General features: G+C 39.7%; 1 protein-coding gene across 1 annotated transcript in view; it reads right to left on the bottom strand.

The window, feature by feature from the left end:
* Window positions 1-25793, bottom strand: part of RELN (reelin) — a 516011-nt gene extending 490218 nt beyond the window's left edge. The window contains exon 1 of the mRNA XM_019655108.1: window positions 25522-25793. Coding sequence (XP_019510653.1) covers window positions 25522-25747 — 226 coding nt within the window. The 5' untranslated portion in view covers window positions 25748-25793. The remainder of the gene's footprint in view (window positions 1-25521) is intronic.
* Between the last annotated feature and the right edge of the window lie 6 nt (window positions 25794-25799).

Here is a 25799-nt window from a genome sequence, read left to right as displayed (position 1 = left end):
TTCATTCAAAAGTCAGCTTGGGGGGCAGGGTGGGGGGGCCTTCCTCACCAGCTCCCACCTTCTGACATTCCCCACCCCCTTCCAGGCCTGTTTTTCCTCCTTAGCTTTAATTTTCTCATCTAACATATCACATTCTTATTTACTTCTCTTATTATTTTCTGACTCCCCCATCTTGGCTATAATCTCCCTAAGGACAGAAAGTTCCCGTGTATTTGATGAGTGAATAAAGAAAGTAATGAATGAAACAGTAGAATCCCCTCTAAATAAAACTGGTTCCTGAGCCAGGATCGGAGTGACCAATCACTAAGGAAAAAAAACTAAAGCTTCTATAAATGTGCCTACATATCTTTATTGGTATTTGTGTATGTGTAGGTCCACGCCTGTGTGTGCGTGTGTGTTTACTGTGAAGATGCCTATGAATGAGCAAAGTTGGTACTCTGATCTGCCCCCAAATCCTTCTTTATATACAGAAAAAAGGACTGTAAAACTGTTCCCCAAAGATTAGAAATGGCAGAGATATGTAGCTAACAAAGACTGCTGTAGGTGCTTCCCTCACAGACAAGCTAATCTGACTCTTCAGACATCACTAACGAGTGTGGGCAAGCTTTAGGGCTAGCTGGTATTTCAGAGGTGAGGGTGCAAAGAGGGATACGTGAATTGCTAGGGCAGATGGATTTCTTTAAGCATGAATGTGGACTATGTTTGGTCAGCAAAGTGCTAATGAACACAACATTTAAAATGTTGCTTGTGCAAGAAATACAGAACAGAAAACAGGTCTGTTATAGATTCCTGTGATCTTGGCTAACTAAGGTAAACAGCTGACAATTCTGAAAGAAGACAGAATTAAGAAGACATCACATAACCGTTCCAGGTGCTGATGAAGAACCAATCCAATATTTCCCAAGTTGTATCTTTTTAATATACTTTAAATTTTAAGGAATTCAAAATTTATCTTTCAATTCATGGATGGCAACAGCCATCAGAGAAATATTTTGATCTAGTTTTGCTTTACCTATGGAGAAGCTAAACCAAGACTGAGAAATCATAAACTAATGAATTTAGGTCCCTCCACCCCCAACCCCATTTTTAATCATTAATATTCTTGTGGTAACTAATAAACAATAAAAAGGGCAAGATAAAACCAAGAAAGAATAAAGAGAAGCCAGCTGACTGGATAACGCACTCACCGGGTCACCTAATTCACTCATGAGCTTGAGCTTACGAGCTCAAGAGCAAAGCAAGTACAAACGTAATGTGCTGCTGAACTAGTTTCTGAGGTTTTTGTTTGTTTGTCTGTTTTGCTTTGAGACAAATATATCAAAAGTGATTCAGGATTTTTAGTCCAAGCTCTAGAAATCCTCCTCCTGGGTTTGAATTCTGCTGTGCCACCTGTGAATTCTATGACCTTAGGAAAGTCACTTAATTCTCTTCATGCCTCAGTTTCTCCACAGGTAAAGTATGCAGAAGAGTATCATTTCAAACAGTTGTGAAAATGAAATGAAATAATGTACATAAAGCACTTAGCAAAGTGTCTGTAAGTAAGAAGCACGAAATCAATATTAGCTACTTTTTAGTAATGGTAGGATTTAAATCCTGTGTCCTCCAAACACGCTTGAAAGGGGTCTTTCTATCCCTCTCCTTACCACCACAAAAATAAAAGTAAGTTCTTATTTTAAATCATTTAGGAGGGAGACTTTCCCAAAGTTCATTCTTCTTTCTGCAAAACTTTCTTCCTTTCCTTTCCTTTCCTTTCCTTCCTTTCCTTTCCTTTCCGTTTTTGTTTCTGGATTATTTCATTTAAACCCTAATACATTCAACTACCTACAGTTGGTTATAGAAAGTAATATCCTGTAACAAACAAACAAAACACCTGCAACAAAACACATTTCCCTACCCCCCTCACCGAGCTCTCCTCTCATCGCCCTCGCTGGTCAGTACCACCCTTCAGTAAATGAAATGTACTGAGCTACATACAAGCTCCCTCCACTCCTCACAATGGCCTTATCCCCTGAACTCCCTCCCACACGTTCCTCCCAACACACACACACACCTTGGTATAACTTGCCAGACTCTTCACCTCTTCCCTTTCTCTTATCACATTATCATGCATCTTTCCCTGCCACATTACCTCTCTTTGTTCCTTATGCTCCTTTCCAACCAGCACCAAGTGTGACGTGCCTCTACCAACAGCTCTGAGCCACAAAGAGGTGGTCTGCCACAATGTCACTGCCCTGAGGCACCTCACTGGATTTTAGCTCTGGAAAACACAAAATATTCACAGAAACACAAAGGAGAAAAGAGAGCACCTCCCAAAAGACATTTCAAAGCAGGTTGTTTTTGGGGGGGATATTCCATTCAGAAGTCATTTATAAGTGTGTGTGTGTGTGTGTGTGTGTGTGTGTACATATATGTTTGTATATACATGTACATATCTATTAGATAGATGGCCTAACGAATTCATCAGTCGGCCAGAGCAAGACAACTACGAGTTAGTCTGAATGTCACAGAGTACACTGTGAAATGATAATCTAACCAGAAAAGACTTAAAAAGTAGAGTAAAAATTTATGACTTCATCTTTATAATAAAGACAACTATTATGATTACTTTAGCTGATATAAAAACTTCTAAGTATGTCTATGAAAATAAGGTAAAAAAAATTTTTTTAATAATATAAAATATAAAAAAGCAGCAATAAAATTTCCTTTGTATTGTCTAAGGACATAGTACCCTAAACCAATGAAGACCATGGGATAAGGCTGAGAAAAGCCCAGCTATGGAAGGTGGGTTAGAGGCAGAAAGGGCAGGAACAGGAGGTAAAAGTAAGCCAGGGACAGGAACAAGAAGACAACTGAAGAGACAGGGAGCCGGTCTGCAGCTGCCTTACGTGGATACCGTTTCCCCTCTCCCCCTCTGCTTGTCTGCTCTTTTCCTTCCCGTTCTCTTTTATTGTCTGTCTGTCTCCGCTCCTTCTCTTTCCTCTTTGATTTACCCTCTCTTCTCACCCCAGACTTTTCTCTTTAACCAGCTGCAATCATAAGACAGACCTTAGAACTAGATAATATAACATTGCCATAGGTTTCTGTATCACTTTACAGATGACAAAACATTTCCACATAATGACCTGTCACCCTCAGAGGTAAGTAAAATCTTTTATCCCCAATGTATAAACAGATAAACAAAGGCTCAATGACGTTAGCGTCACAGGTTCTATAGATTAGGAGTTTTCATAGATATTCTCTTTTTTTTTTCTGTCAATCATAATAACTGTGAATACAAGCTCAATTCAGCATACTGGCTATTCCCAGACTAGCCAAGATGAATTATACCCAATCTGAGGCTCAAGCTGTGTCTCTCTTTGAGACCAGCACTTGTAGCAAGCGGATCTTACTGGGGTCTCCCAGCTAGCACCCACCACCACCACTTGGTGTTACTTAAAAACAAAACAAAAAAAACCCTCACCTACCCAGAATACTTAGGGCAAAATCCACAATTATACCACAACAGTCACTCCTGTGAGTCCACTACATGAAAATCCTTGGCACCTAATTTTGAGGCCGTGTAAAGGATTAGAAACTTCCAACTTGCTCTCCCCATTTTTAAGGCCCAAAAATGAAAAAAATAAATAAAATCATGGGCACAGGCCCTTAACATCTGCCATTTCATTCATCTTTATGCAAAGGAACCACTTAACAGTCCCCAAAGTATTCTCAGAGACTTCAGGTCCTGGAGTCCTCTGTAAAATGAGACCACTAGAGAAGAAATGCCGAGCAGGGCCACTCTGACAGGGGACAAGCCAGGGACCCAAAGCCAGAGACCTGGGCATGCGTGACAGCTCTACCCCGGGCACATCTTGGACTCTTTCCAAACTTCTGTTTTGTCATCTCTAACATAAGGATAATAAATTTAAGAAAGAAAATACGGATACTAACGCTACCTCACAGATTTGTTGTAACAAAAATAATTTATAGGAAGCCATGGTGAAACTTCAAAGCACTGTAAAAAATACTATATAATGTTATTAAAAACACACTTTTGGGCCGGCCAAGTGGCGCGATGGTTGAGAACTGGGTTGGGACGCCAGAGGGCCCCGGTTCGGATCCCACATTTGAGGGCCAGTGACACTGCCCTCCACAGCCAAGATGCTGAACAGCAGCTCAACCTGGAGATGGGCTGCTGTGAGTCGCTGGCGACGGCGTAGGCTGCAGCCCCTGTGGCAGTGGGTTGCCATGGGCTACCATGTGCAGCCAGCAGCCAGCGTGAGTGGCCAGCAGCCACAGTGAACGGCCGTCCAGAAGCCGGCGACTGATCTGCCTCGCCCGGGAAGAGCGCAATGATGGTGCCAACTTGGACCAGTGAAGCAACGTCCTCCACAACTAGACTGAAGAACAAAAGGACAGCAACTTGTCTGTTCCCTTTCCCCCAATTCCCCAGCACTGTTCCCATCCCCCCAATTCCCCAATTAAAAAAAAAAAAAAACAACAACACACTTTTATGTAAATGCATTGTGCTTTTTAAATTCATGGTTAGAGAATCTTTGCTTCTTTTATAGACCTTGAGGCCAAGATTTTCTAAGTTGTTGTCTTATGACATCTATTTTTCAATCAAAATGATAGGGTTTTTAGCTGGTGCTTATAGGTATATTCAGAGGCTACTACACAGTGCACTACACGAATGTAAACAATTAGTTTATCACAAGAAATGCTTAAAAGAATCCAGAATTTAAAATCAATAAATTACCTTTGTCCACATGAATAAAATGACTTGAGCACTTTCATCAACATACTTGGTAGAAAATACATTACAGAGTAGCCTTTTTAAATGACAAATTAAATAAGTAAAATTGAGCACTACAGTGTTATACTTATAAAACCGTGCCTTTGAATAGCAATAATATAACGAAGCCATCATTTTTATATAATGTAAAGACTCCGTTTCATATTTTGGTTCTTGGTCTCTTGGTGTTACAGAGGCTCAGACTGTATTTGAAATAAACCATTTGGGCACAGAAAATTGATCTTGACCTTAATGGCAATGAGAGCACATTTTATTCACAAATTTTTCCCTCCTCACCTGGCGGATCAATGCAATTTCCAGACTTTTTTTTTTTTTTTTGCCAGCAGAGCAGAGTCCTTCTTTTCATATAAAGCTAGAGAATCTAGACCATTTATGTGAACAGTATTCAATATTTGGAAACGATTTTATTTTACAAGAAAATTTTTAATTTAAACAATAATTTAACTTAATAAACTTATGTAAGAACTTAACTGATCTAAACCAATATTCTTGGCTCTTTTCCTATTCCTCACACTTGAATTATTTTTACCTATACCTATGTTTACCATGTCAAAATATTATATTTAGAATTTATTAAGAAAACTAAATAATTTAATTTTTTAATAAGGGTACAAAACATGAATAAAATTCATTATGATTCTTTTGAGAAAGTACAGATGAATATTTCAGATTATGTACCAGAGAGAAATGTACCAGGGGCCAGTCTATAGAACCTCCTTTATTTTCCAAATGTAAGCATTGGATGAACTAAAACTGCCAGTTTTAGAATGTTTGGTTGTCCTACAGTAACTCACACACCTTTCCTCTGGAGGAAAATACGCCTAATGAATCCACAACCTCACACGAGAACCTGCACATATTTCTGAAACTTCTGCTCCTCCCAACGGCTACCGCTTCCACCATTTCTTCAACAATTAGATGCTGGGATCCCTTTTCATTCTACCTTCTTCTGTTTCTTCCCTACACCCAGTTAGTCACGCCTGCTTATCCTGCCTCTGTAGCCTCGCCGTGACCTTTCCCAGCCTCCTCTTCGCCCCAGGAGTAACTAACATTCACTGAGCACTTACTATATGCCAGGTAACGGGCTAGGCCCTTACATGGACTTACTAAGAGATAGGCGCTGTTACTTTACAGATGAGGAAACTGAGGCATGGCAGTGGTGGAGTCAGGATTCTCACAGACACAGACCAACAGCAAAGCCCACACTCTCACTCACTCTGCTAGGCTGCCTCTGCTCTCAGTACTAGCAACCTAGTGCCTGGTCTCCCTTCCTTAGGCTTCCACTGCTCCAGTCCCCTTTATATAGCCCACAAGAAACCAAAACACTTCCCCAGGACAAGAGTGGCCTGCTATCTTCTGCCTCACCGATCACCAGCTGATTTGGGCAGTTGTCTGTGCTTCCCCACACAACCCCAAAGCTACACACCCCCAGCTCTCCTCAGATGGAGCAGGGCTTTACTTTAGTCAAGTCCAGAAGACGCCCCAGCTTGAAATCCCAAACAGTCTTTCAAGGTACAACTCCCCGCCTGATGTTTCAGTGGCTCCCTGCTGCCCACAGACTAACGGAGGATGCCTCAGTCTAGTATGCAGGGCTTCAGCCTCAAGCTGAACTTGCTAAAATCAGCCCTTCGTCTTGCCTCTCTTTCGATGAATTCTTCAGCTCCAATGGGACTACTGGCTCCGTTTTCACAAACCTTTCCTAGAAGTCTCCATAGCCTTACTTTGCTCAAGCCCCACCTCAGCTTAAGAGTTTGTGTCATTGTCACTCTGTATAAAGGAAACAATTGATAGGTTTAACTACATAAAAATTAAATGATAAAGGACAAACTGGAAAAAATACTGGTAACATATATTACAAATATTTACTAACATTAAAAAAGATTTCTTCAGGGGCCGGCTGAATGGCTCAGCTGGTTAAGCGCTCGCTCAAAGGTTTGAGCTCTGAGCAACAGCGGTTCGAGTCCAGCCCGAGTGGAACTGCTGCTGAGCTGCCAACAGGTGGCAGGATGGCTCAGCTAAAAACAAATAAATAATAATAATAATAACAATAAATAAATTAAAAATATTTCTTCAAATCAATAGGAAAAAGCGGCACCTTAAAATAGAAAAATGAGCAAAGAATCTAACAGATATTTCATACACACACACACACACACACACACACACACACACACATTAGTAATGAGACCTAAGAAACCTATTTGACTTCTCTAGTAATCAAAGAAGTAAAAATAATTATAAAATACTATTTTTCAAATCTATTGATTTGGCAAATACTACAAAGAATTTATTACCCAGCTTTAACGTGTGTGTTTGCAGATAGGCTGCTGGACAAAACTGTTAACTAATGTAATCTTCTTGGAGGATTTGGCAATAGGTATCAATATCTTAGTGTTATTAATAAATTTTGAACTTGAAATTTCAGTTCTAGTTATTTATACTGTGAAAGTATTTGGACATCAATGAATGAATAACGAACATGAATAAAAAAAAATCTTATAGCTATTATCCCAAACTTGAATACTAGAGGGATTAAGTATATTTGTGTATATCCATACAATGTAATACTATGTAGCCACTAAACAAAGATAAAGCTCTGCATTTATTGGCATGGAAAGATACTGAAGATACACAGCTGAGTGAAAAAAGCCAACTGTGGTAGGTATAGTTCGATCCCATTAATGTCTGCATGTACATATGTGAATAAAAACACAAATTGCTTACAAGAGATTAGGTTTAGAGATGAGTTTCCTCTCTCACACTGGAAGGGCACAGTATCAAAGAGGATTTCATTGGATCTCACAATGAAACTTTCTGAATTTTCCCACTGAATAGTTCTTGGAATTACAGGGCAGAGATACGGCAGTGTTCCACCGAGAAACACCAAGAGGGCTGGAATGCAGGAGGGGTATGGCAGATCCCATGTCACAATCACTGCATCAGACACCTGACATCTGTTTGGAATAGAGGGGACAGTCATCCTTTGAGGATCCCTGAAGTTCAACATCACTCAATTTAGGAAAAGAGGCCATGATGAGATACAGTGTATCACTGTCATACGGGCTTACAAAAAAAACGGTAAGAGTTAAGAGCAACAAGAGTAGCTTGAGAAGTCAATTAGAAAGAACACAGTTTGCATTTCATATGTGTTCATTTAATGGCTTATTAATATTTTCTTTGATAAAGATGTAGGCGCTTCACATGCTGCTAAGCACAGATAATACATATGTGCTACAAGATTAGATAGAAATGCTTTTATGACTGGCACCCAAAAAAAGTACCATCAGCACAAGAATGCACTCATGATGTCAGCAGTTTCTCTGATCCAGCGGTGTTTCACAAAGGAGAATATTAGCATCCCAAAAAGAACTGTGTGCAGGAGAGTGAAGTATAGCCTGCTGAAGGAAGCAAAGGTCCCTGAAAGCTTAAGTAATGGCATCTGGCATTTGCACTCAACCACCACAGTCAGTAGCAATAATTCAGTTCATATGTGCATAGGACAGCTTTTTCAAGAGCATTTCTAAGAGTAGCTAAGACAAAGCGGGTAATGGAAGAAGGTTACTGTAACAAAGAGTGTCTCTGCAGTCATAGGAGAGACGCCTGCCCAAGAAATGGAACATAAACAAATGAGATCAATGCAGTAACGGTGCATCCAAGTTACCATAATCCATAAAATATAATAAGATAGGGAAAATACTTATGTGAATATTTACCTAGTCTCCTAAGTAGGAAAAGACTCTTCAAGCACAAAAGCAATAGGAAAGAACAAAAGAAACAAAGGTACATTTGTTTTTATAAACATATTAACATTATGTGCATATACAAATCCATGAGAAAAATAAGGCCTCAACTTGGGGGAAAAATTTTTTGCCAAAATTTGAAAGATATACAAAGATATTCATTATAGTATTTAAAACACTGAAAACAAAATTAAAATGCAAAAAAAAATGTCAAATACATATAAATTTATAAATCATGCTACAACCATACGGTAGACTACCATGCTGCCATTAAAATTATGGTTTCTTTAAATGTCAATATAATGAGCACATAATGTTAAGAGAAAAAAATTATAAATCCTATTATTATAAATATAGATGGACTTACTCACAGGAAAAAAATCAGAAAGTATGCCACAGTAATAGCAATACTTAACATTATTTTCTGTTCGGCATTGTGTTGATTTGTATGCACACTAAAGTTTCCTAACAAACCTATGAGACAGATACAATCATCGCTGCTCTTTTTCAGAAGAGAAAACTGAGACACAGAGCTGTTAGGTCACCTGCTGGAGGCCACATAGTTTGAATATACAAAGTTGGAAATGAACCCAGCCAGTCCCCTGAGCTTGTGTGCTTTGCATCACAACAAATCTCTAAGAGTTAAGTCTCCTCTGATCTCAAAGGCTCATCCATTAAAGTATCCAAATATGTTAGAAATAGAGTGGGGGAAAAATTACATCTCATCTATAAGACCTGAGCAAGTCTCACTAACAACTCCTGGGACCATTCATGTTGATATATACAAGTTTGGAGCCTCTGGTCCTCTCAGCTCACAGGCTATCAGTAAATAAAATGTAATGAAGATCCAGGATTCTCAGCTGCTGTTCCCTTCGTAGATTCATCTCTGCCCAAATAGATTTCTCTTAAAAGAGGAAATCTTTGGAGAAGTTTTATGAGTCTCCTTTTTGGTGTTTTCTATAAGGTTATTAAATATCTGTTGAGTGCAGAGCCAAGCTATTTCGATCTCTATTCTTCCCATTATTTATTCCCATTCAGATGAAAATTTAAATACAAACTAGCTACCCGTTTATCATCAAAATTGCATCAATTTTATTTATGGTGCAGCATAGAGGAGCTTCTGGGAATAAGACTTTAATGTCTATTATAGTTTCTATTAATAATTGTAGTCACTAATTGCTATGAGAATTTTTTGGATATGCTAACATATAGTTAAAGCAAAGCCAATCCAACAGACTACTATAAATAGTATTACACAGTCTCACAAAAGTCATGAGAATCTTGTAAGTTTGGAGGGTGGGAAAGTAGAAATATGATTTTCAGATTTTTTTAACATTGTTATCATGGATTCAAAGATCAAAATTTAGACATTGTACTCAAAAATCCATCTTTATAAATTATTCTCTTAATTACTTTATTATTTTGGAATTATCATTTTCACACGATTTGAACTATATAATTAAGATTAGACAGGGTTCCTAAGCGCTACTTTTGCTCAATGATTCATTAAATCAAAATGTTTCAAGTGCCTGCTATGTGTCAGGCACTATTTTAGGCAATAGAGCAGCCAACAAAGTAAACAAAACCCCCTACCTTGGTGGAGCTTAAAGGCATTACTCTGGTGGCACAGAGAAAGCAAACAAGGTCAACAGTAAAATATGTAGATGATGAAAACAGGTATGAGAAAAATAAAGCCGTCTAAGGGGGTACAGAGTGCTGGTGAGAAGCGGGACCCCAGTTCTAAACAGCATGGTCAGGGAAGGCCTCACTGAGAAGGTGACATCTGAACACGAACCTGAATCAGGAAGAGAGGGAGCATGGAGCTATCTGGGGAACAGCAAGCTGGAAGGGAAGCATCAAGTACAAAGGCCCTGAGAGGGGACTGAGCCTCTTATGTGTTTGAAGAACAAAAAAGAGGCCTTCATGGATTCAGTGCAAAGAGTAAGAAAAGCAGTAAGACTTGAAGTCAGGGAAGTAACAGAGGAGCTAGGTGCTATGGGGCCTACAGGCCATGCCAAGGACTCTCTCTTTCTGAGAGAGAGACGAGGAGCAACAGAAGGGATGGACAGAGTTACAATAGGATTTGCCATTCAAATGCTGGCATCTTTGTTGGTTAGCTGGATGGGATGCTGGGGAAACAGAGGCCGACCAGGCCTGTTCCAGGCCACTTGGTGGGATGTACAGTAGCCTTAGGTTTGGAGCCAATGAGTGACTCCATGATCTTGGTTTTAACTGGATCACTCTGGCTGCTATTTTAAGACTAGAATGAAGGTGACCAAGTGTTGGAATGGGGCAAGTGATTAGGAGCCTGCCACAATCCAGGTGAGAGATGGTGGCGGCAATGGCAGATTCTGGGTGTGTTTTAATGTAAAGCCCACAGGACTTACAGATGGATCGGATGTGAGGTGTTAACAAAAGGTTTTGGGGACTGAACAACTGCAAGGACTCAGTTTGCAGTAATGGAGTCGAGGAGACTCAAGGAGCTACTTTGGAGGTAGCAGGGTCAGGGGAGACGAGAAACTCATTTGGGGCACATTATGTTGTTTGAGATGTCAACAGACATCCAAGTGGAGATGCTGTGTAGGGAGCACAGGAGTCCTGGGAGTCACCAGAATGTAAATGGCACTTAAAAGGATCAGAATGGATGGCATCCCTTGGAACACAGGGTAGATGAAAGAAAGGAGGGAGGCCGAGCCCTGGGTCCAAGCGGAGGGAAGAAACAGCAAATGAGGCTGAGAAGGGAGGTGGGGAGAAACTAGGAGAGTGAAATCCCGGAGGCCAAGGAGAAGGGGGTGACCAACTGTGGTAAATGGTGCTTTGGTCCTGGTAGCTGCGGACTGAGAAGCATTCTGACATCTTCCTGGTGAATGAAGGGATGGTTTGTCTGTAGAGACACATGAAGGCCGAGCCACATACTCACTAATTCACCTTTGAATTTCCCTTGGAGGTCACTGAACGTAAGACCTCTGGGGGTCTGAGGTGAGGCGGATCTGATCCCAGAGCATCTGAGCTTCTTTTACAAGGACAGGCAGTCTCTACTGTACTGTGCAGATTTCAGAGGAGAATTAGACATTTTCACAAAACTCCAAAAGCATGATAAATCATTTTTAGGCTAGATCTACATATGTATATTAAGAGGGTAATTCTGCCCCTTGCCCCTCCCCACCAAAACATCACTTAAATCTTCGCATGTGATGAAGGATGCCATGGTACCCCAGAGAACAGTGCTTCTCCACACGGCCTGTGGTGCGAACAGCGCCTGGCTGTCCCATTGATCATCCCACACCTTTCTTCCCCTTAAACATACCTACTGAATACCTGTTGGTCACCCGTTGTTTCTGCCTGCCCTATCCTCACTCCCCCTTCTTTGGGGTAACAGCATCTCAATTTTCCTTTGGAGAGGTATCCCTCCCACCCGACATCAATCTCAGTGGGGTGGCCATACCCCAAGTTGGCCAATGAGACTTGTGGTCCTAGAAATCAGAATTCAGTGACACAAGAAAGGGAAGGAGGGCCGACCAAGTGACTCGTTGGTTAAGAGTTGGCTTCAGGCACCAGCTCTGAGCAGCAGGGCTCCGGTTAGGATCCCACACAAGGGCCAGTGATGCTTTGCCCTCTACAGCTAAGACAGCGAACAACAGCTCAACCTGGAGCTGGGCTGCCGTGAGTCGCCAGTGACAGCATAGGCTGCAGTGGAGCTGCAGTGGGCTGCCGTGAGCTACCATGAGTGGCTGGCAGCCAGCGTGAGCAGCCATGAGCTGCCATGAATGGCAGTCCAACAGCCAGTGACCGATGTGCCTCAGCCAGGAAGAGCACAATGATCACAATACTAACATGGGCCAGCGAAGCAACGTCCTCCACAACTAGACTGAAGAACAAAAAGGAAAGCAACTTGTCTGTTCCCCTTCCCGAATTCCCCAGCGCTGTTCCCCTCCCCCAATTTCCCAATAAAATCTTAAAAAAAAAAAAAAGGTTTAGAGGCTGTTGTCATGTTGGCAAAATAAAAGCTTAAGAAATTCCTTTATTTAGTAATAGTCCAATAACCATGCTTGAACTCTGATTGTAAATGCTTCTTTCACTGACAAAGGTATCTAAGAAAAAACATTCTTTTTTATTCACTGTAAACATTTATTTGTCTTTAATCAATCAAAGTAATGAACTTTTTTATGGCTGTTTCTACAAGATAGCAACCAAGCATGTGTGTCATTCATTTCCTATTCTTCCATGTTTGCAGGGCTTCCATGTTTTTCATTATGTTGTAAAAACACTTGGGAACACCTGGTATAAACAAGGACAAACGTATTTTGAGCAAACAACATTCAGCAATGCAGGCCAAATCATTGAGCATGATTTTAATATAATTGTGAAAAGCTTTGTCTCCAGAGTTTTGGCTTTCACTTCAGTGAACACAGACAGGTATCCCTCGGGTACTCATTAGCGAAACCAATTCTGAATTTTCATTTACTGTGGTTTTCTATACGTTTAAAATACTTCACAATTTACTTACAATTGAAGTGACTGCCTCACAGTCGCTGGTAAAAGGCCGACATAAACCATTTGTGTTTGAGGGAAATACTATGAAATGTGTAATAGCTGCATGGAGTCAGATCACCAGGCAAGCAGCCACATAGCTCCTGCCCCACCCTTGAGGCTCTCAGATTTGCCCATTAGAGCTACAACTTGGCACAGCTCACTGGCAAACGCTAAAAGGAGAAGCAGTCTGGTTTGTCCCACCAGAGGGAAAAACACACCTACATATGGACCTTCTCTACATGTTTTTGTAACATCTTTTTGAAGGCCACCGTATTTTTGTTAAAGTCTAGTAAGGCAAATGTCTTCTCTCCTAGTGAAAGCATGGGCTTCCTTCCAGGCCCTCTGAGAACCTCTGTGGGTTCCCAACAGGTAGCTATCACCCTGGATTTGTCCTCCACCCTCTGATTTAGCTTCTACCAGGGTCAGTGGATCTCAGGTCAGGTCTGATGGTAGACCCTGGGATAAACTACAATGATGACAAATCAGGAAAACACTCGTATTATTGATTTAAGTATGAGACAAGGGCAGACCCTGCTGGCCTGCTAACCCCTCACATGTTACCTTTGCCTGGTTGCCACAAAACCAGGGCTGACATTCGCCCTAGGTGAATTACTGGGGATTAAGGGCAGGAGAGCTGCTCAGCAGTTGCTCTTTTTTTCTCATTCAAATGAGCTTAACAGATAGGGATTTTTAAACATCTGACCCATGTGTGAAAAATAACCCTAGAAAGATAAGTACAAAACGAATGTTACGCCATTGATATCAACATCCCTGCGAGAGCAGACCTCTGACTAGTGAGCAGGTCTGACACCACAGAAAGATCTTGGTTTTCACAGGCTGTACCTCCAGACTGGTAACACTTAAGGAACATGCTAAAGAAAGAAATATATTACAAATAGTGAAAATGTGTTAAAATGTCTCTCTGCCAAAGTTTGTAATTCTCCTCCTGTATTCACACCTACTTAAGTTCTATTAGTGAGTCAGAGAACAAATTGCCTATTTATTTTAAAATCTTAATAAAAGTTACATTTAACAAAATGCTAAAATTAAATCTGAAAAACTCTCGCAAATCATTGTGCTATATTTGCATTTGTCATCATACTTTGAAGGTATATTAATTCTTTCATGTCAACGGTATCCTAATGATACCTTTGCTTTGTGCTTTTTCTGGAAGATAATGTCTAGTCAAGAAATATTTAGTACTATAAAATTCTCACCTTCTTAGGCGTAGATATCCTCTCTCTGGTTTGATCTTACAATCTTTATTTTAAATAACAATATTAGCTTTTACTTTTCGCTTTTTTCTCTTTCTTAAAATGTCTCTTACTATTTTTTATTATCCCTTTCCTGAAATAACTGTCATTTCTAAAATAAATGCATACTGGTTAAAGTATGGATTCTGGAGCAAGATGGACTGAGCACTCCTGCATAACAGCTTTGTGATCTTGGGCAAAACATTTACAAGGTATGTTCAAACAATACAGTGAATGTTTAAATAGTAAAATTATTACAGTAAAAGACACATCCATTAATCCCCCTCAAAATATTCCCTCTCACTTCGAACACATCGTTCTTGCCATTTTCTGAAGCAGTTCTGGAAGTCCTCTTTCGTGAGTGTTTTTAGTTGCGTTGTCGTGGCTGCCTCGATGTCCTGAATAATTCTGACTTTAGGGAAGAGCCAGAAGTCACACGGCCCTAGATCTGGTGAATAAGGTGGATGAGGACACACTGTAATGTTTTTATTTGACAGAAATTGTTGTACCAGAAGCGATGTGTGACACGGAGCGTTGTCATGATGGAGGATGATTTATGGCACACTTTAAAACACATCTTGTCTCAACCATAGCTCACACCCGACTGACTGCACTGAACAAGTTGAAACTTGTTACACACTGTTACTAAGGTTCGAAGCGCTACTTCCTGTATTGAAGATTCCTGCCTTTCCTTTGGATGGCACTCGGCAGCAGCATTCACCATATTTTGTGATCACAACGGAAAGGCTCCGTGTCACACATCGCTTCTGGTATATGGCAATTTCTGTCAAATAAAAACATTATGGTGTGTCCTCATCCACCTTATTCACCGGATCTGGCACCTGTGCAACTTTTGGCTCTTCCCCAAAGTCAAAAACACAATGAAAGGCAAACTTTCTGAATAGAGTCAGAACATCGAGGCAGCCATAACAGCGCAACTAAAGACACGAAAGAGGACTTCCAGAACTGCTTCAGAAAGTGGCAAGAATGATGAAATAAGTGTGTTCAAAGCAAGGGGGGGTATTTTGAGGTGGATTAATGGCAATGTGTCTTTTACTGTAACAAACTTTTTTATTTAAACAGTCACTATATTTTGTGATCACACCTTGTATATCTCTGTGACTCAGTTTCTACATCCATACAAGAAAGACAAGTTACCTATCTCAAGAAGCTGTTGTGAAAATTACATGAATTAATGTATGTATAGCATTTAAATCAGTGCCTGGCACATACTAACAGCTATTTAGGGTTTGCTATTGTTAATATTGTTGTTATTAATTTATTTCTAAGGCCTTGAGTTGCCTTTTAAAAAAATTTTGGAGTATCAGTGCTTGGAATGGGAACGTGAACCCACTTTTTCTAAAAGAGCCAAAAACAAACTAATTTCCTTATTGCTCCATCACAAACACAGGACATATAACATCTTTTTTGCAGGATGAGAATACAGGAAGTGTTTACAAAGAAAAGGAAATAAGAAAATAACTGGAACTATGATCATCAGATATTTATTTCAACATTCATAACAAATGTAGCCTCAGTGAAAAGATTACATGTTCCTGAAGGTAAAGCTGACAGGCCTGTTTCCTCTGTCAATATGTAGCAAGCAACAGAAATGACAATGTTGGATTTGGTCCTAGAGGCTGAGCCAGACATAACAACAAGGTTAAGGTTGGGGCAGAGTTCACATTCACAACCATGTCACACATCTAAGCATTTTAAATGTCAACAGGGTTTACATATGGTGATACTGCATTTTAGAGAGATAGGACTGTTGGGAAACAAAGTTCAGTGAAGGAAACTAACCAGCATAAATTGTCAGTTATAAGAAATTCCAGAAATTGGAGGTCAGGCACAGGTTACCTTCTCAAAGCATCGCCAGAAAAGTTAACATAAAATGCACTAGTTTGCCACCTGCAGGAGTTGTGCACATTGAGGGACATTTTGAAAATATATTATCAACAGTTACCTTAGGTAACATCCTAGTTTCATCAAAGTAACCAAAAGCAATTCTATGGGAGGATGAGGGCAATTCAGAGCTTGCTACAAGAACTGTGACTTACCTAAAAGAGAATGTAAACTGGGTCACTTGTGTGCTTATAAAAAATCACTAGGATTACAACAGGAACCAACCTAATTTTTCTTATGATACAAGAAGTCAGGAAGAGGTAATCCAGGGCTGGTACAGTTGCTCAAAGGTATAAATGAAGACCCAGCTCCTTCTAAACTCCTAGCCCACCATCCTAAGCATGTGAGCATCATCCTCAAGGTCATAAGATGGTCGTACCACACCCTGGCCAGAAGAAACGGGTAAGAGCAGAGTAAAAAGCAAGTGTCTGCTGAGTCTTTTTTAAAGTCATCTTTATCCATTTTATCAAAAATTTTCTCAAGACCCCACCCAGTAGACTTACACTTCATCTCACTAAATTACATGGCAAGGGAGCTTGGGAGGTGAATATTCTTAACTGGACACATATTGGTTTTTGATAAAATCAGTTAGTAAAGAAAGGGGGCTTCAGTAATGACTGGGTAGCTAACAAGCAATCTATGCCGCATAACAAGACATTATGGAGTCCAGAAACAGGACAGTCTTCCTCAAATACTCTCTAGGAAAGAGGCCAACTAGCCCAGCAGGCATGAGTTGGAGAGAGAAATTTTCCTAGATGCTGAATCTGCTGTTGAGATCATCTAACTCTGTGCTGCCAAACAATGTACTAGTCAGTTGCCCGCCCATGTGAGCTTTGCTACAGTGGACAGACAGAACACACTGGCCAGCCAATGCCTTCATCCTGACAAGTGTTTTTTTATTGTACGTGAAATAGCCTTCCACTTCACCACCTAACCACTTATGGATTTAAGTTTTCTCCCTCAGTCCCTGAGGACCTGATGAACGCTGGGTCCACTCTCAAAATCAATCTCTCTTATTTCTAATTGGGCCGAAATAGTTTTGTGTTTTAAAATTATGTTACATGGGGTTGTAGAAATATATATTATGGGTTTTGACAAAATATTAAACTGAGGTTGCCATTTACTTATCTTGACATCTTTCCTAGACTACCACCTAAACACAAAACTTGGTTGTTTGTATGACCACTAACTAAGGAAGAATACCCAATTTAGGAAGAGGGAGGTTTGCCTTAGGAATTGGCTAAGTTCATAACAGTTTTGGTGGGACTAGAGCTATACTAATTCTGTCCATTCTAGGCAAGTTATATATTTATTTTGGCTGGAAAGCATTTTCTGATCATAAGTATTTGGTGATGAGCTTTTGTTTATCTTTTTAATTTTGTGACCCTCCTCAATAATTTGGAATTTCCCTTGAAATGTGCCACATATTAAGAAGGCACAACGTAAACAGACACGAGGGGGTAGCTCCTATCTGTATATATAATGCTTCAAACATCCTTATCTAATGTTGGGTGATTGTACCAGATGATAATAACTCTCTAATAAGTATCTATCGTGTACCAGGTGCCTTATGTGCATTACCCTCTGTAATAAATTACAACCTGAAATACAGCTATTATTAGTTCTACATTAAAAATGAGAAAACTGAGGCTTGGAGAAGACAGGTAACTTGCCAAAGGCACACAACTAAAGGAAGCAGAGAACAGACCCACACACAGTCTCCGTGCTGCCAAAGCCTAAATACTTTCCACTACATCACTGTTCCTCCCTGGGTTTCTCTTTTAGTGTAAGCGGTCTGAGCTCTCAGCCAAGGAATCTCTGAATTTTTGAGCTGGAATAGACATTAGAGTTCACATGGTACAAAACAATGAAATAGATCTCATTCAAGAAAGACTGCGGGACTTAGCCCAGAGCTACACACCTCCCATCCTGACTCCCAATCAAGGGTTTGCCTTATTCCAACGGCCCCCACCCCGTTGCTGAGTGCCAGCTACCTAAAAAGGTAGCATCACTGTTTCATAGCTGTGCACCTGCAATTGTGAGCCTTGGCAATGAGACCGGCAAGTAAATGAGGTGACCTGAGGTGACTGACGTGATGATAGGGATGGTCCTTCACCGATTTACTGGAAGAGTCTCTATCTACTCACGCATTCAAGGCATCTCCAATTGAGCTGCCTTTAAGGTTCAAGCTAATTCAGTATGCAGTTTTCTAATTTCGACAACTCTCCCACGTGGCATATGTGTGCTGCTGTGCACAAACTCCAGAATCTGTAGCTTGACCACACAACTGACAGTGGGGAAAGTAGCTAACTCAGAATTAAACAGCCACAGGCTTGCCGGTTCTTCTGAGAGATTCTACAGTGTAGGAAGAAGGGGCCATTATTAGGAATAACTAACCCATACATTTTCAAAAGGGCAAGTGCATGTCACAGAAAGATAACATTAAATTTTTAACAGAGCAATTGAAAAGCCTACACACCCACTTCTATTACTGCAAATATGCAATGAGTACAATTGATGTAAATGTACTGATATTTTTCAGAGGAGAGAAAAGGAATAGAGATGGTGATAGGAAATCTGAAGGGAAAAAAGAAAAAGAGAACTAGAAAGAGCAAAGAAATACAGTTGTAAAGCAGAAAAGAGGAAAGACAAGGAGAGGGAAAGCAAGTACCCATGACATGGTGGAAGGAAGCAAAAAAGGAAAGACAATGAAAAAATTTAGGGGGAGGAAGAGAGACCAAGGGAGAAAGCAGGTGAGATACTGATGGGAAGAGGAGCGTAGAGGGAGATGACTCGGAGGTGAGTGTAGCAGGTTTTGGTAAACTATTATCAGTCCTTTTCCAGGTCACTTGGTATGCAGGCACCATGTACATCAATAACCAGTGCTATTCGAAACACTCATGAGCTCTCTTATAGTTTCAAAGAAGCCTCTATGATCAGTAAAATTGTGTTTATTTCATTTTCAAATTAAAGTTTTATTTTCCTAAGGAAAGTTAATTCAGCATTAAACGATAACCTGAGTTTTCAATGTTTACTCTGGAATCTCAGAGTTCCTATAGCTATCTCTTCGTGACATTCTAAAAATTACCTTAGCTTTGCTTTTTTTTTTTTATTAAACCACAAATCAAAATTTGTACATGTGTACTAATCCTTCTGCACACCCCAAAATTCAGTTGCTATCGTTGGTTCCTACAGGGGATCAAGTAAAGAAGGAAGAAGTGTATAGCTTTAGAGAATCCCACATTTCAGAAATAATTGGTTAATCCATAAGCACAGCATTCAACCTTTCAGAAGCTCTGCCTTCAATAAGATGAGCATGGCACGTGACCACGGTGAAAATTACTCTCTGAGCGACACAACCGACACCCAAGTGAGATCACTTCAGGGGGAGTTTCCTGAGAGCCAAGAATAATTTTAAAATAAATAAATAAAATAAAAAAACACCATTCCTGTGTTTGACCAGTTATTATGGAATCTTCATATTTGGAAACGGAATTCCAATTTCTGCAAATGTGTTTTTAATACTTCTTTGCTTAAGGTTGATGAGATTGAAATTATACAGTTCAGTTAGATTATAAATGAGTCTAAAATCAGTGGGGTTGGGGGGGAGTGGATTAATCACCCAAATGATTCTTGAAACAAAAATAGTTAGGTAAATGCATTTCCCCTTTTTATATGTGCATTATGTCATTACTCAGACACAGCCTAAACCACCTCTCTGTTCACAGTGAATCTGTCCATTCCAAACGCATACCTTCCGCCTTCCTTCTTCTCCTGACAGACTGTAGAGCCAACCATTTGTTCTATTTCTGTATACATAAAGCACTTTAAATTAAAAGAGAACTTTATATTTTTGTGTGAGAATATATACAAGGTTTTTTTTTTAATGCCAATGTTCAAAAAATACAGGTCGCTCAATTTGTTTTTCAAAAGTAAAGACTATTTTGAATAAAGGGCTCAGTGCATTAGCAATTATTTGTGAAGATTAAAGACATAATAAATGTCAATTAGCATTTGAAATAATCAAAAGAACAATTACAGCTTAATATGCAACATATGCTAAATAATTGATAATGTAAGGTTCCCAGATCATTTTATAAAGTTGACCAGTTCCAGAGAGGAAAAAGATAAATCAAAGATAGATTTTAGATATTTTCTTTTTAATGAAACTAATTTATGACAAGAATTGGAAGTCAATAGTAATGACTTTAAAATCTTGTTAAAACCTTGTTAAAATATGTATTATTTACTTTTTAAATATGAAAAGAAAAATTTGAATAAGATAGTTCTGTAAAATTATGATTACAATGATACAACTTTCTTATTTTATTCTTTAACATTTTTAATGAAAGTAAAAATAACTGTTTAAAGGAAAGATTCATAAAAAATGGAGGGAAGTATTCTAATTAAATGATTTCTAGTAATGTAGTGCTGTGAATGAAGTACGAATATCTGCCTAAATTAGATGTTTTCAATTATAATTCTAAAGACCTGATTTTTTTTTAAGTTTATGGTTGGAATTGAAACTCATGCAGGGAATATAAATTAAAGCAACATTTATATGAAGCAATCTGAACCACATCAGTAAAGTGTTTGAAATAAATTGTAGAAAGTGAGATGAAATATATGACGAGTAGAGCAAAATGCTTTAAAACGCTCAATTTTCAGTCATATAAAAGAAGGACACAGCTGCAGTTCATGTATAAATGGCATCTGACAAATGATTCTGAGGGTTTAAATATGCTGATTCCGGAATCTGAGACATATAAAGGATAAATAACCATACACCTGATCAACAACATCGTTACCTTAGCAATAGCAGATTAAGTCAAATAACAAAATCACTCCTTTGAACAGAATTTAATCTGGAGTATATTACCAAAAATTATGTCTGAGATATATCTCATTCCTGTATTTGAAAGGTCATTATATTGCACTGCCTTTGAACAGTGGTTTTTAAGTAACAACCAGTTGATTCCAGAACACAAGTATGTATAACAGTAATACTGGCAATTGTTACAACACAGTGCCCTAAGTACTCTATCCTAATTATATCTTTTTTTAGGCAAATGTTCAGTTTTAGCAGTAGGAATTGATTTTTCCCACCCATCCCACAATAAAAAATGGAATGTACATGTAGCATGAAAGAACTACCAATAGCAAGATGGGATTTACAGAATAAAAAAAAATAAAAATAAAAAACATACCTTTTAAAAGCATCATGTTCTATCACCAATTCATTTCTGCTTAAGACAGAACTGTTTTCTCTCAATCATTTTAGAGCATATTTTGCACTGTAACAAACATTTTCCCACCTTATACCACCATAATAAGAGATTCTAGTCACCTGAAATTTATATGTTATTAACAAACGTTACCTCAATTAAACAATTGTTTTTAATTCAGATAAATTGTCTTACCAAAGCTCAAGCACTTTGGGAAGACTCATATACCTATGCTTGGCTTTCATAGATAATGTTTTCTCTAATGCCTGACCTCTCCTTCTAATGGACACTGAGTAAAGCCAATCTTGTGAATAGGTGGGTCCTTAATGACATGATTTCAGCTGTATCTAAAGTCTTTCTATCCCCAACTATATTATCTCCCTGCTCAGTGATGCCAAAATTCTTTTAAACAAAAAGGGGAAAACATCTTTCCACAGTTGTAATTAAGACTGTGGGAGAACTGAATATTGGCACATTCACTATAAATTGGATAGGGGAGGGGGTGCGAACAAAAAAAAATGGTAGGTAGATACCTGCGAGGTAGGGATGAGAAGGAGGGATTATAATGGGAAAGGAAAGGTGCAGACATCAGCTCAACCTTTGCTGACCCACAGTATGGCCCTGGTCCCTAGAAGGAGCAGGGACTCGCCGCCAGGCTTTGCTAGGAAGGAGCAATGGCTACCTGACTGGACCATCTAGATTTCCATTCCCTATTTTCCCATCATCTGCAACGCTCTACAAAAAAATTTCATGTTTGGACCTGGAAACCATGTTGCAGAAATTGACCATATTTTGAGATTTGTGCAAGAAAAAGGAAATTCTAGAAAAAAAGCTCTGACCCTGAGGCCTTTCTTTCTAATTCAACAGGATGTATGTGAGACCTTTTGCTGTGCTTCTACGTTGTGGAATACTCATGCAGAGACATCATAGTTCACTGTGACTAACAATGCCATCTCAAGAGAGTCATTCATAGAGAACAGAGTTGAAAAGATATAAGAAGATGACAACAGGGAAACCAAATGACACCCCTTAATTAAGAGATACGAACTAGCGGAAGTAATCACGCACTGTTTGCAGCGGTTCTCAACCTGTGGGTCGCGACCCCTTTGGGGGTCAAACAACCCTTTCACAGGGGTCGCCTAAGACCAACGGAAAACAAAAAGATATTTACATTATGATTCATAACAGTAGCAAAATTATAGTTATAGAGCAACGAAAATAATTTTATGGTTGGGGGTCACCACAACATGAGGAATTATATTAAGGGGTCACATTAGGAAGGTTGAGAACCGCTGGTTTACAGAGTTGCTAAAACTGCAAATAGATGGATATGCTACTTAATACTGGAAATGTGACAATTCTGTTAGACACACAGGCTTCAAATTCTTCAGTATTATATTTCTGGTTTTGTTGTTTTTTCAAAAGATTTTCAATCGAAATATTTAAATAAATATGACACATACAGAGAACCATCATTTTGAACCACCTCATACACCAGACTGACATCTGCCTCTCCATGTCACGTTCCGAGCTCTGCCACACAGCACAAGTCGCAGAGGGAAGCTGACAGTTTCATTTACAGTAATGGTCTGTGTTAGGTGCCGTTGTACATACCAGCTCTATCTCAATGCATTCTTTTAGGTAAAAAAGTGACAACCATCAGCTGTACCCAAATACCACTCCTTCACATGTGAGTTCAATGTAAATCATAGATAAGACTTATTTTTTTTCTGTCACATTGCTATGTTTTAAAGATTTAGAAGCTTAGAAATAAAGTCTCAGCTAGTATTTTACAGGTATCTCAGCTTTAAAATTTTTTGACTAAATGACCTATTTTGTTCCTATGTAAAATGAGTCAACCACAAAAGTATATTAGGTTAAGTGTTCCTATCAGCAAATCAATTCTTAAAAGACACTACGTAAATAATTTTTAACATTGATTTTCAAAACTCTAAGAACAAGAGACATAGGTAAGCATTGTTTCACTTTTAGACATTTCTTCTACCTGTAGAAGATTTTACAGGGTAAAACTCTCCTTACTAAAGGCCTATAGCTGCAGCCAGTGTCAAAATACAAATATTGATGAAACCGGTAACAGGAATTTCAAATCTGACATTAACGATTCTCAAACCTTATAATATATAAGGTTATAATCTATAATCTATAAACCCTATGATTGTCTTAAACTTACATAATAAAATTTCTCTATCTTTTCTGGTAGCGGAAAAGAGGCAGAAATCGAGACATCCCCCACCCAATGTCCAACTTGAAGTATTACACTTTATTCTTACTCTATGTCATCCATTCCTTTTCATACTTAGGGATGTGATTATGGTCAGTCTTAGGTTGACTTATGCTAACTTTAGAGCAAAAACCAAAACTATGTCATATTTTGGTATTTTTAAGTTTTCTATGCTGGCACCTTACAAAAGATGTGAAAAACAGAATAGGAAATACGGCTTTGTATTATCACATGGTCTTCCATCACAACCTGACAATCACACCTTTTAGACCAGCTTTGGCTCACTTACTGTTACTCTCACTTAGAGCTAATAACAGGCTAGCACTTTAGCTAAGGGTCACATCAAATGATGGATGGGCTCAATCAGTCAGTCTTTGGGTTAGGTCTGGGTTGCCATCGCATCAGCTGGTCTTTCCACTTAAAAGATTCTTATGGCTCCAGAAAAACACCAGATTTTTCTTGGGAAGAGGATGCAGTAAACACTTTTATTAAAGAAGGGACTAGCTACAAAAAATTAATTTTCCGAAGTCGAAAATTCCACCAAATTAGACTCTTACTTTACAGACAAGGCTGCCACCATACACAAGAAAGTTGTAAAAGCACTAATTTAAATATTTAGAAAACATTTATTTAAGCTACACATTTTAAAGCACATATGGTTTTTTAAATTTGAAACAAGGACTCTTATCATTTTTATATGTATGTTTATCTGAAATGCCAGCTGTTCCGTGGATTATCTTCTGCTATATTAATAATTGTTAGTTTACAAGAGATCAAAACTATAATATGAGATTACTAGATAGTGGTTTCTATTTGATCAGGTCTAAGTATTTTTGCCTTGAAATTCTTATTAAATAGTGCCTGTCGCAGCTTAAAAGCTCCATGGAAGTGAAATATTCAGAAGTTCCTTCCAGCGGAAATACAGAAAATAGACAATGCCTTTTTTATTTTCCCACATATTAGATTTACTAGCTTAAAATAGTAAAAATACAGGCACCACATCAAATTAAATTTCTTGGAGCCAAATTTTACTTCTTCAAAAACACTAATTCTGATGAAGGACTCCATAATGACCCTTTTTTTAAAGGTACCTTTAAATCATAAGCAAATAAAAGACAAAGTCATAATAAGCATCACAGAGATCATTCTAAACACAAGCAGCACGTTAAAAGTAAGAGAGGAATCAGGAAAAGCATCAATTACTGACATTTTAAACAACCCTTTAAAAAGAACAGAGCGCTGGGCGCAGCCGCTACCTTTCAGGAGGGCTGGGAGACACTGAGTAAAATGAGAGGGACCCCTGGCTGCTGAGCAGCGGGAACTTTGCAGCGGGCGGGCGGGCCACCGCGCGGGGCGGCCGAGCACCGGGGCTCGTCGATCTGTCACCAGCCCATCTGCAACGCCTGGGGCCAGCCCCGAGGCCACCCGGGGACCCTTCGGAGGGAACCCGAGGCAAGACGAAGTTCTGGAACCCAAGTACTAGGGTTAAGGAAACAAGATAACGCGGATTCATTCAAAGTGTCAGCTGCGCGAACGAGGAGTGAAGGGGAAAGACACCGACCCCCGAGAATTCTCAGGCGTTTCTCCCAGGAACCAGCTCCTTATGAGGATATGCGTGAGGGGAGTGTGTGGTGTGTGCCGAGAAAAACCCAACTCGCGACTCGATTCTCACTAACTTTGTTCTCTGAGCCTCCACAGAGCGCAATGTTTAGGGAACGGTCTTCTCGGTTCTTGTTGAAATGGCCTCTTGGAAGAAGGAAAGGGGAAAGCGCTGCGCTCGCGGGCGCACCGGGCCGGGCAGCCCGCGCGGAGATGCCGCGGTACCTACCATGGTATTCTTGTCCCGGTACGTAGTAGGTGGGGTTGCCCGCAATGTGCAGGGAAATGAGCACTTCGCCCTGCTCCCCATCCCCTTCCAGCTCCCCGTGGTGGGTGCACAGGAAAAAGAAGGGCGAGAAGCGGGGGTAATAGCCCGCCGCCCCGCGCGCCCTCAGCGTCGCCCCGAGGCACAGCGCCAGGAGGAAACTCCGCGCGGCCCAGCAATTGCGCTCCATGCCGCTGCCGCGCCCCCCGAGCGCCGCTCGCTCATTCAGTTTTGGAGACGCC

Source organism: Hipposideros armiger, unplaced genomic scaffold (genome assembly GCF_001890085.2).
Source record: "Hipposideros armiger isolate ML-2016 unplaced genomic scaffold, ASM189008v1 scaffold_236, whole genome shotgun sequence".
NCBI classification, from domain to species: Eukaryota; Metazoa; Chordata; class Mammalia; order Chiroptera; family Hipposideridae; genus Hipposideros; species Hipposideros armiger.
The sequence above is the reverse complement of the archived record's forward strand: the minus strand, read 5'-3'. Positions and strand labels throughout refer to the sequence as shown.